Source organism: Falco cherrug, chromosome 6, assembly GCF_023634085.1.
Source record: "Falco cherrug isolate bFalChe1 chromosome 6, bFalChe1.pri, whole genome shotgun sequence".
Taxonomy (NCBI): domain Eukaryota; kingdom Metazoa; phylum Chordata; class Aves; order Falconiformes; family Falconidae; genus Falco; species Falco cherrug.
Genome location: NC_073702.1, coordinates 15489846 through 15502713, shown reverse-complemented (window position 1 = coordinate 15502713; position 12868 = coordinate 15489846). Strand labels below are relative to the sequence as shown.

Genomic DNA, 12868 nt, shown 5'->3' with positions numbered 1-12868 from the left:
AGAATAAGCATATCCACTAAAGGAAGTCTGATCTCCTGTTTAGTACAGAAGTCCATTGGCATGCTGAAAAAAGAAAAGCAGCAACAACACAGTATCTTTGTTCTTTATAACAACTTCAACAATAAATACTGACAAAATGGTAAACAGCATGAATCTGTGGGATTCAATGTGAATATACAGAGAGAACTGAGTACTTTGGGAAGACGCCTAGTCTCCAAGTTTTAACATCATAATGATTACAGCCAAGTTCTCAACTATTGTACATCATTACACACACCTGTTCATCCATAAAACTATGTTGCCTATTATTTTCCAAGAAAAGTTGAAGAGATTGTCACTTAAAGTTTCCCTGTAAGTTGGTAACAACAAAGGAGACACAAGGGCTTTAATTATGATTTGATATTATTAAGAAAAAAACTCAGAAGTATTAGGAAAGATGGTACAATAGGATAGAGAAGAAATAGGGAATTTGTCTGACAATAGATGCATCTGTCTATAAACATTCAGAGACATAGTTTGAGAGATTATGCTATCGTGAGAATTAGAGTGACATTCACAGGGTACTGGAAATACATGCATGAAACTACATCAATTTCTTTGCTATGCCACGGGCCAAACTGAAAAGTGAGAAGGGTAAAAAAAGATATCTTAGTTTATCAGCTGAACAAAAATTACCTGGAATAAAACAGGAATTACATAACAAATTATTCACATTGAGTAATTCAACCTTAACTATTGTTTCAGGTTTTTTCTTACTCTAATCTTTTTTAAAATACAAATATGCAACTGAGAAGGTTTTCTCTGTTTTTCTATTGAGATGTGATTTATTTTCCTATGATGGAACCTACAAAGAAAAGCATTTAGCTCTTGCATACTTGTTATCCTTCGGTTTTGGCAGCAAGTCTTCATATCAAGGTTCAAAAATGAATAGTACCAGATAAACAAATAACTTAATAGAAAGAATTTTAACTAAGTATGGTTTATATTATCATTATTAGATTTGAAACTTGGTACAAACATTTTTTTGTATTATATTCTTGGGTTTTTTCCTATAAAATACATTTTTATGCTTTTGCACAATGAATTACTGGGTTTTTCAAGGACAGATGTTTTCAGATAGATTTGCAAATACTTGAGAGAAAGTAAACTAATGAGTATTATCAAAGGCATAAAAGAATGATATGTTATCTCTTCTTTATATTAATTTGTTAGAATTGTATCAAGTACCAGTAGTGGTGTAGCCAAATGAAAGAAATACAGAAAATTCTGTGTATGGTATCCAGCAGCTAAATTTACACCAGATAAATAAACAGTGACAGAACATGGCCACAGGCAAGGGAACTGCATTGTCTATCACTGTTGCCTTCTCAAAGCAGTTCCTGGCCTGACTTTGGTCCAGACCAACTATTCCTTGTCCAACAATGCCTACGCACAGCAAGAATGACAATGATCATTTCTGTTAGGCAGTTAGAATCCAGTTACCCTGTTCTAAAGGCCACATTTAATTTTAAAGCTATGGCTAGATGTCCTTAGGATCAGATACTAGTGACTGCCACTGCTTAGCTACAAGATGACAACTCTGTCTTGCTGCTGTAGTTTAAGAGAAAAGTGTTAAAAAAGGTAATAGAAACCAACACGTTTTTGATGTCAAGTAAGAGTAATTGTGGAAAAAAAAGCAGAATGTCTTTTAACATCTGAATATAAACTAGGACCACTCTAATGACTGAAATGAAGTTGTTTTAGATTGTACAACAAAAACATTGGTCTAGATTCATTGTCCTTGTGGATGCCAACTCTTATGACTCCTCAACTACAGATATCTCTGAAGAAGCTGGTTTTGTTTGGCTTATCGTGACCCTTGTATATGATGAATCAATTATATGTCCAATTTTGCTGCTCTGTGATGTCAACTAGGACAAACAGCTCTGAGAAAAAGTATGGGGTGGTGCTAACAGTTCAAACCAATTCCCTTGTAAGCATTTTCTATACCAGTTCAGTATTTGCCAAATCAAGAGCGTTTGAGCATATTTTTTTCTCATTAAACAACAGCAAGTCCTTGGATTTGCTCATATGTTGTTGACCTAACTACAAATAAAATCAGGAGAAGTCATGTTACCTTCTGCAAGATATATATAATGCTTCCAGAGGATGAAAAAACAAGTAAAATGTAAGTACAGGTAATCATACATGATTGCCAAATATCCGTGCACCTAAAATTGTCCTTTAAGATGGTGAAACTGTATTTGTCTACACAATCCATTATATTATATAATAATTCAAATTGCCATAACAGCTAATCAGACATACTGTATGGTTATAAAATTATTTGTTATAGATTACAAAGAGCTACAAACTTCACAAAAATAAAAACAACAAAAATTAAAGAAACACTTAACACATTGTTTTATATCCCAAAAGACTTAAAGTGAAAAAAGCAATTAAAAATATTTTCACAGATTTTTTCAGCCTCATGAGATTCTTGTCTTTCTGTTAATGGACTGAAATATTTTACCAAATTAGGACATCTAATATAAATGCAGTTCTAGGATAGCGCAAAGTGCTTCAGTTATATTCTGGACATAAACTAATGCAAAAAATTCTATTACATATATATTGTTTAACTTAAGTTAAATTTATCTTTGGTTATTTGGGAAACCATTTGTCTATTTTCAGCTATGGTAGATTTTCTTTCCGATTGTCTGTATTACCAGGAATATAATCACTGCATAACAACTAGACTGTGTATTGTGTACAGTTATGACACCATGTTCTTTATGCATCTGTATCAGTATCTATTAAGAATTTAAATTCAGATACAGACTGTTCTAGTAATGACATCATAATACAGGTAAATCCTGGCTACAAACAACAGAAACTTATCGCTACATTGTTTAAAAGAGTCCTCATTATACTGAAACAAGTTCATTTTTAAACCGTGAATCTAAGCATTAAATGAAAATTGGGGTTTAAGTTAAAAAGAATACAGTTAGTGCCAAATCCTCAGGCTTTCTCCCAGTGTGGCTGTTAAAATTTAGGTAAATGACTACTCTGTAATTTTAAGCCACAAGGTGGCAGCAATGATATAATCTCTTCCTTTGAAGATTGTACAACTATGTCCACTCCCACTACTTCTACTCTTGAAGCATCTCCTGTGCTTACGGGGCGTAAATGACAGAAAAAGAGACCCTATGTCTTGTCTGACAAAATACAGTTCAAGATTAGATTACTTGCTACATGTCATGAATTGATGCATTTTTTTTAATTTTCCATCTACAATTAATTATGTCTGCTGATTTAAAATGAATGTGTAGTGAAGCAGTATATCCAACACAAGTTGTTCGCATATTTGTGTAATAACATTCCATTCCCCAAGCTGAAAAATAAATTAATAACTGGATGCATAAGTCTGTCATTCCTGGAACATAATCATACAGTGAGAAGACGCAACACTTACTGATAGCTGTTGAAAAGATCCATGCAGGTGCCATTGTTTTTACAAGGCTCTGAATTACATTCATTTGATTCATTTTCACAAAATGTTCCTTCCCATCCAGGCAAGCAAACACACTGGTATCTCTGTAATGTATTGAGTAAAATAAATAATCTGTTACTTTTGGTACTTTTAATATATTTACAACAGGTATTATTACTGACTGTTCTGCATTTGTTGTCTTCTATCAGGTACTTCACCATTTCAAAACCTGAAAATTTCATATCAATAATTTCACCTACTAATACAATGAAAAAAGAGGACATGAGGTAGGTATGTAACACTACTTATTACCTACCTTTTTTGTTTAACCAATTTGTGTACCTGGAATATTTTACTACTTCTTCCTCCCTCCAACTTTTTCTAATAAATGATATTATCTCTTCTATGAAACTACAACTCAGATTATCGTAAATACCTGTGCTTTAGGCATGCCAGTGTAATATCTAAGCAAAGTATTGTTCAGCATGCAGCTCAAGCAGAGTTCACTACAAAAAAAATATTATGGAAATTCTCAGGATTACATTGCTATCAGATTTCTTTAACACCTTTAATATGAAATTGTGCAGCAGTGTCTTAATTAAGCAGTATTAGACAAACCATGACATGAGAAATACTGTCTCCTACACAGTGTATTAGACAGAATACAGGGTGTATTAGGCAGTAATTCAGATAGCATAAATACAACTCTTCTAGCTCTACAGTGATAGTATTTAACATACTAATGATTAGGTGTTGCGAGGGCTACATTTCTGACTGATTTAACTGAACAAAACTTCAGCAGCGTGTCTATCCACCTCAAAATGACATATATTATAGGTCATTTTTCATCATACTGCAAAGCTATTACAGCGAATTGTAACCACACTCCAGTATAATCTCCAGCTTCAAAATAATCCAGTACCTGCATGCAATGGGGTGTTTGACATAGTCTCCCAGAACTGAAAAGCATAAAGCATCTTTTTCCTGCCTATGTTCTACACAAACAAAAAAAAAGAAGAGCAAGGTGAACATTTCCTGAATTGATTATTAATTAGAGAGGGGCTGGAGGGGCTGCAATACCAACACTTCCATTCAGCAGAAGTTTTAATTGCTTCTTTTGTGACATGCTTGCTTCTAACAAGGCTTCTTTCTACCAGAAGTTAGGAACACTTTAAGGGTAAGCATGACTAATGTGAATTATTTCATTACTTGCTAAACATTGCAACAGCCTTCAGGGTCGATTTTAAAGCCTATTAAAACATGTGAATTGGAAGCCAGTAAGAGACAGTGAAAAAAAAGTTGAGGAGTTCTCTTAAAAGCTGAGTGAGTAAATAAACCACCACAGCATGATGGTCAAATGTGTAGCATACCAGCATTGTGGCATCTACAGGTGTTTTGTTACTGAATCTGCACTTTGGAAACAGAGAGAGACAACTGTGTTTCAAAGTGATAAAGGCTATGAACTTTTACATTAATAGTAGAGAGAATTATTGTTTTCCTAATACACTTTAAAATGTAAGTTAAGCATGAGAACTCTGGGGAAAAAAAAAAAAAAAAAAGAAGCATATTGGGCAATTGTCCCAGACCCTTCTATGATTATACTCTCACCCTCTCCTGCCAAATTACAAGCTTTGAGTTTTTTATTGGAAAAGAAGATAACAAAATAAAAAAGAAAGTTAATGGTTTAAAGTCAAGTGCAGTATGCTTGTCCTGAAGTGTCATAGTGCTCCACTGATTCTAGTACTTAAAATAAAATTATTTGCATGTATATTCTACTATAGCTGATCAAATCTATGTGCCAACTAGTTTGTACATGGTGTATTTGTGATTTGTGTTCTTCCCCAACTGCATTCTATGTGTTTTGTGCTCATGGTGACTACCACCACTGCTATACCTGCTTTGGACACACCCATGATTTCTGTAACATGGCTTTTCCCAACCCACTGAGATGAATTTGGTAAGTCAGAAAATAAAATTGAAGGGTATCTTTCTAAGTTAAGATAGGGCATTTTGACAAATACAAGATGTAACTTACTTACAGAGAAAAATAAAACAGAAGAATAACTGCATGAAAGCAGGCTGCATACTCAAGATGAGTTCAGTATATACTGATGAGTTAAATACATGTTCTAGTCACAAGAAGAAAGTAACATTTTTTCCTCTGTGTTTTACATAAGCAAGACTATTCCATGCAACTAAATACAACCTGCAACCTGCGGACACCATCTGTTAAGAAGGTAAAAAACACAACCAAAAAACAAGCTTAATTTATAGTTTACTGTTATCTGTACTCCTGAACTCAGGCTCAAGACCTGCAAAATATTCTCCATGAAGAGAGAAGAAAATGGGCAGTACCAGTCCAAGAAGTGGGAAATATTTGAAGTGAGAGTAAATCAAAGTTTAATACAGGAGAAAGATTTCATTAAAATATTTTGTATTTGAAAAATATAATAGTGACAGAATTGCTGAAAATAATTTTCTGGGAACTGTGCCAAGGAAAGAAAAAAGAAAATATATTTCAGACACATTACTAGCCCACATGTTAATTTTTTCTATTACGTCATAGCCACACCTAAATTAGTTATTTAATATCTTAAATTATTTTGAAAGGTTTTCTGACATTTCCTCAATTCTCTGCATATTTATCAGTTCCACAAAAACAAGTGTTAGAATGTAAAAACAATATGCTACAAACACAAAAAGCAAAAACAGGGACCACCAATCCATACCCACAAGTAACTACTACAAACTTCTTGAACACTGTTCTGCTGTCAGGTTAGGTTCTCACATAAGCCAGGGATGTGAGATAATGGCTGACTTCCAAAAAAAAACTCTTCCAGAAATGGATTACAGGATCGTAAGTGAAAGGAACCTGCCAAATTTTGTTTAGAAACAGGCAGTACTTTTTCTGATTTCACTAAAGACATCTATCAGTCAGCTACTGAAATTCTATGCTTTGCAGATTCCTCATTACATGAGGATTGTCATATCAGGCACAAAACATTATTCACATGTGTATCATGCATAGGTGTAGTACACAATCTAAAAAATCCTATGTATTATTTCATCTCTGTGTAGATTTACAGTAACCGAAGGTGCCATGTTATAATAAATTATATATAAGTAGATAAAAAAGGTACTGACACAACACACTGTCGAGAAGGACCTGAGTGTCCTGGTGGACACCAAGCTGGACATGAGCCAGCAGCGTGCCCTTGCAGCAGAGAAGGCTAATGGTACCCCCAGGCTGCATTAGGAGGAATGCTGCCAGCAGGCAGAGAGGTGATCCTTCCCTTCTACTCAGCTGGAGGGCTGTGTCAGTTCTGGGCTCCCCAGTACCAGAGACATGGAGCTATTGGAAAGGGTGCAGTGAAGGGCCAAGAATATGATTAAGAGACTGGCATGTCTCAGATGAGTAAAGGCTGAGAGAGGTGGGACTGTCAGGACACAGTATACACCAAACACCACAAAAAGACAGGAAGCTGCACAGTGGAAAGTGTGCTGTGAATCAAGCAAGAGACTGGAGGAATAGGATTTGACACCTATTTATGTATTTCTTTGCCTTTATTTATTGTAATTATGTATTACCATCCATTGCAGACAGATCAAAATAAATGGTACCTTTGAGTTCCTCTTTCGCCTGTCCTCTGAAGAACACAATAAATGCATAAATAACACTGTTCTTACTTGTGCACAGCCTTCCCTTGTACAACATATAGCACAGTACTTATAAAAAGAGTGGGTCTTACCAGCTATATACAGGGTCAAAACCAGTATTTTTTTTACGTCTCCTGCATACATATCCAGAACCATATATGCACACTAGCATGTCTTTATCCCATTAACTGTGTAAGTGTAATGTAAGTGTTATTTAAAAGCATTTGTGTATCTTCCCTTATCCAACACTGTAAATTAAGAATTAATCGTTTCCTTAAGTCAATGTTACTTTTTACCAGATAAACATCTGGCAAACAAAGTACAATGAGAAAGGTTTATCACATAACAAGGACCTGAATTATGAGCATAGCAGAGCTTCAATCCTGTACTCTGCACGTGTAGGTTGAGCAGAATTTTTACCATGCAGATATATACTTCAGGTATTTTTTCCATGTCTAATGCAAAATCTGAATGGAAGCAATTTAATTTTTAAAGGTTCTATGGAACTGGGACATTTTGAGGGGGTATTACAGCTTTAATTTACAGAAAGGACAAAACATACCTTGCCTGAAAACAGGAACAAACAAGGGGAAATATTGAAATGTCCCTTTATTCCATGTGTTCTGAGCTCTTCTGTCAGACTACACTTCTTGTGGTTGAGCTCTTTTTCCATTAAGACCAAACAGGACGAGCACATCATAAGACTACTTATCATGGGCACATAATGGGAGAGGATACACTCCAGCAGGAAACCTCAGGTTTGCCTTTGAGATTTTTTTTTTTACCTCCTGAAAAATTACAGGGTTTTTTGCCGCTACAGAAAACTTTTAATCACAAAACTGTATTCTGTTGGAAGCAGGGCTTCTTCCTAGAGGAAATGTTCATGTAACTTAATTTTGTTAGTGCTAACAGCAGATCATTTAACCTTGTGAAATAAATGTGAACATAAAAAATGTAAGCATCTGTGAAATTGTATTTGCAATTGCTCTAAACCATATTGAGTTCCTAACACTATTTATGCAGCCTTTTTTGCTAATTTAAGGATCTTTTCTGAGTTGCTACTTTAAGGCTTCACTTCTACGTTATTATTGATTTAACCATTTACATAACCATATATATTCACTAACAAAATTAATTATTTCCATTTTTCATTATGACATTGCCTTCATTATGCATGTCTGTTTGCATTTATATCCTCAATAAGCAAGCTAATTAAAAAAAACAACAACAAAACAAAACCCAAAACACACCACAAACATACACAAACCAGAACCCAAAAAATCCAAAGCAGGATACCTGTTTAACTTCACCCTTACTTTAACCTAGCTAAAACAAGATCTACACAAAGTAAAGTCCCAGCAACTACACTATCTTTTAGTTTTCTGGTAATTAATTATGTACCTGTTCTTCACAGGATATAGGAACACCGAATGTAAACAGTGTTGCTCCACAAATGAAAAAACTGACTTCTGAGGCATGAAGAATACCCGCAGTTGGACCCTGCTTTTCCTAGTCTGAAAGACATACATGGCTTCTTCTACTATCAATTAGTAACTGTGATAGTCAGACTGCATAACTCATGGCAAAGAAACACTTTTTGTGGCCAAGTGCCATGAGTTTTGCAATCTGATTATTAATACTGATCTTAATTGGAGGAAGAATTATTATACACTATATGAAATATTAAGGTGAAAGATGTATGAAACATTAATTTGGAGGTGTAGAAAAATTACAACAAAGTTTAACTTCTAAACAGTGCTACAACTGAATGGTTCTGATAAAACCACTATTTGAAAATCACCAAAATCAGTTACTGAATTGCATTAGAATCATTAAAAAAAATTAACACATAAGAATATGACAACTAAAGTACCTTTCTATTTTGCTTCTGTTATATAAGTTACAAAATCCATGTGATTTTTGCATTAAGTACTGCAAAATGTGAAATACTACGATAAATAACTTGATATTAAGTACTAGCTAGCTGTAGCAGTTGAGGTGGCATTATGGATTTTCAGAAGCTTATCTACTCTTTATTCATGCATCTTTCTCTAAAGAGTTTGGTATGTTAAAAATGCTGACCAGTTCCAAACTTTACCATCCTAATTTATTACAGATATGTTCTAGTATCAAGGATATAACAGAATCTCTTTTATTTAAATATTAAGCGAGGCTTACAGGAGAAATAACAGTCTTCATTTTCTTATCCCTCCAAACCTTTAAATAATCAATTAGTTATATTAGCAAGAAGAAGTATATCTAAAACATCTGGTAGAGGCAAAGTTTGATGGGCTGTAGTAAGTTTTGCCTTATATTGTAGTGTTTCTGTATGTGTATACTAAATGCATTTAATAAATACAAAAATTTCTATTTTCATCTTATTTCAACAGCACACCAGGAGTAAAGACAACCTTATATTTTCACTCAGTGCAGGCTCTAGCTTAAAATATGGCTGGTATCAAGACATGCTGCATATTTACCATTCCAACTGCACTGGACAGTAATTTGTGACCACAAGAAAAATGATATTAAATGGGATTACTAATTATTTCCACTGCATGTCTTTATAGACAATCATTTCATAAAATGGTAGCTAGCAGATTCATAATCATTGCTGCTTTTGATATTGATCATTTTACCATGACATTTCTAAAAATACTTTGCTGAAAGTTTAGTGCTCTCAAAATTAAATCATGACTAATGCTAGCAACAGACTTCTTTTCAAATTATTTTAGATTTCATGTTCCCACTTCAAACAAATGCTGACCTGTGCCTTTAGAATTTAATTATTTCCATAACTGCTCAGATATGACAGTTCTCATAGTCCAAAGGAAATCTTGTTGGGATTAGTTTTCTCTGTGGAGATTCATCCATAACATGCTGAGGCATGCAAACATTCAACATGGCTTTTTCTCATTATTGACACAGGTTTTCCATTTCAGCACTGCTAATATTAAACATCATGTGTTAGGTTTGCAGAAAAAGGAAAAATATTCAGTAACAAATTCATGCATCTGTGATCTCATTTTTCTACTTATTTTAAAATTTTATTCTAGGAGACACTACAAGAAATATAAACATTAGAAGACCATAAAAAGTATCTAAGAGCAATCATTAAAATAAACAACTGCCACAGTCAAAGTGTTTAAAAATTGTTGCTTCAAATTGGGACAGATTCTTCTTAGGAAGACTGAAGGGTTTCTGAGGAAAAAAGTTTTTATTTGAATTTTTTGTTACTGTTTTTAGAAATGTAATTGTAAGTACGGGCCTAATCTAACCAGACTAGAAGTAATGTTATGATAACAACGCAAAGTCAGTTTCAGCCCTTTTAAATAATTAATAACTGGTAATAGATTATTTTTTGCACCTATTTCTTGACCTCTGCCATATATGCTATTTATACCCTTCCTTCCTTCCTCTCCTGGAGAGTTTATTAGGAAATGTTTCAGTCAAATCACCTCAAACATGACAGGTACTGAATAGCACAGGAAAACTAATGAAAAACAACAGCTTTCTGTTGCTTGTGCAAAATAAGCCAAATAACTAGCTCAGCTACTGACAGACACTTGAGATCAGCCTTTGATCAGCATATCTGGTTGAGGTTTAGCTCAATTGCTCAATGAATAGTGAAAGGTCATAAGCACATTGCTGTTAAGAGAAGTACTGACAGGAACCTTACAGCACCTAAAAGCTTGTCCAGAGCTTTCAGTTTGCCCCTAGATCTCAGGTAACAGGAGAGCTATGGGAGCTAACTGTGATATTCCAAAGGAATAATCAAGGTGCTGACAGACAGTAATGCCATTTTCCTTCTGAATTTCCAACCTGGTGGTGCTGCTGGTAGCTTTTTAAATAGAGTAAGAAAAAAATGTTTTCCATAAAACAAAGCTATCCGGTACTGTAACATAATAGCTGATTCAAATTTAGACCTTAAGCATTCAACTAGTATCACATCACTACACTTAAAACACCAAACTGCCACTTTGTCAACCACAGGCTCAAAAGTAAGGGAAAGTTAAAGAAACACAATGTTCTAAAAACACTTCTACTTAGATATGCTTAGAAGCATCCATACATTCAGAGAATTACCCGATGTCATGCTTCCTCTTTCAAACTTTCACTCATCCCTACTTCACATTTATAAAGCATTTCAGTATAATAGATTACTTTACAAATTAATGTGCTGCCTTTACCATACCTAATACAAAAAGGTGAGTTTTTTAAAAAAAGTGCCAAACCTAGGCACTTGTGTCCTGCTCCAAGTACAGTTGGCATTAAACCAACCAGATAGAAAGACAATAATCAAGGAAGTGGATGCTGTAATAGAGTTTATTCAATCTAGGCCGGTATTAGTATGTATACTTGAAGATATTTTATTCGCTCTAATCTGGTCTTACTGTAGGGTCAAGTAAAAAGGTTTCAAACACACACACAAGCTGTAAAAGAGACATCAGTCTCCACAAAGAAGGACCTGCCCCAGTGACAGACATAAAATGGCCACCAGAGCCTCTGCGCTGGACACAGGGCGCTGGTTTAGCCCCGGGAGCAGGCGCCTAGGGGGAACAGATCGCCAGAATGGCAGAGCGTGCGGGCAGGGGGGAAGGGGCAGGGCTGGAAGGCGCAGGGAAGCGTGATCTGACCCAACGACTTAAGACAAACATCTAGAAAAGGCAGAAGGAAGATAGAAACCCAAACTGTTTTGTGACATAACAAGACCCGATCAGCCTCAATCAACCATAACCTTCTACAATAATATTAGTTTCTTATGACGTTAAGTTTACCTCGTTGTCTCTGGAACGAAAACCTTGCTTACAGGCTAGCCACATGGTGACCCTGCATCTGAGTACCTCGCCGTGATCCAGGATAGCGGTTTTCGCTCATCGAAAGGATCTGCTCTCTTGCTTCCTCCCCAAGGACCCAGCACATTTGCTTTTCTCGACGGCAGCCTGCCTGCCACAGGGCGAGCGCTGCGCGAACCTCGGCGACCCTCACGCGAGGCCCGCGCCACCAGCGGCCAATGGCGCCGCGGCGGGCCGGGCGGGGCGCAGGCGCGCAGCACAGCCCGTGGCCGGGCGCCGCAGGGACTCCGGCCAGCCGGGACGGGGCACGCCTGTGGCGGCCGGGCGCGGTGGTGACTGAGGGGGCGGCCGGCAGAGGCGGCGGGCGCCTGGCACGCCTCGGGGCTCTCTGGCGGTGACGAGGAGACGACAGCCGCCGTGGCCGGGAGCGCTGCCCTCATTCGCCCCACCTCCGCCCGCTCCCGCGGCCTTCCTCCGCCCCCAGCGCCGCAGGGCGGGCACGCTGCCGGAGGAGCTCTTGCCCTGACCCGCCCGGTTACTCTCCCGGGCCGTGCAGCCTCACCCGCCGCTGGCGAGAAGGGGTGTCGCTCGTTAAGGTTAAATACGTGTCTGTGACTACAAGTGCTTTCACGTGCGAGCCCAATTAGTTCTCACGCGGTGAGGTTGGTCTCTGAGAGCATCGTGTGGCTCAAAGTCTGAGGGATGACAGCACCTGTCACCAGCAGCGCGGGCCGGTGCCTGGAGCCGCCCTCAGGTGATGTGCTGCGGTGTCTGCAGGGTACAAGGTCACATCAAACGGGTGGTGTTAGTGTTAGGCTCTGGGCATGCCAGTGAAGATGCAAAGTTCAGGGCATAAAACCAGTAGGAAATCATGTAGCTGTACCAACACAGAGATACGCACTGCGTGCATTGAAAGTCAGGTATTTGAAAGAATGAGAACATG

At 37.0% G+C, this 12868-nt stretch overlaps 1 protein-coding gene across 1 annotated transcript in view; it reads right to left on the bottom strand.

The window, feature by feature from the left end:
* Positions 1 to 12868, bottom strand: part of EYS (eyes shut homolog) — an 873960-nt gene that overhangs the window by 548439 nt on the left and 312653 nt on the right. The window contains exon 21 of the mRNA XM_027809136.2: positions 3455 to 3576. Within this exon, the coding sequence (XP_027664937.2) occupies positions 3455 to 3576 (122 nt within the window). The remainder of the gene's footprint in view (positions 1 to 3454; positions 3577 to 12868) is intronic.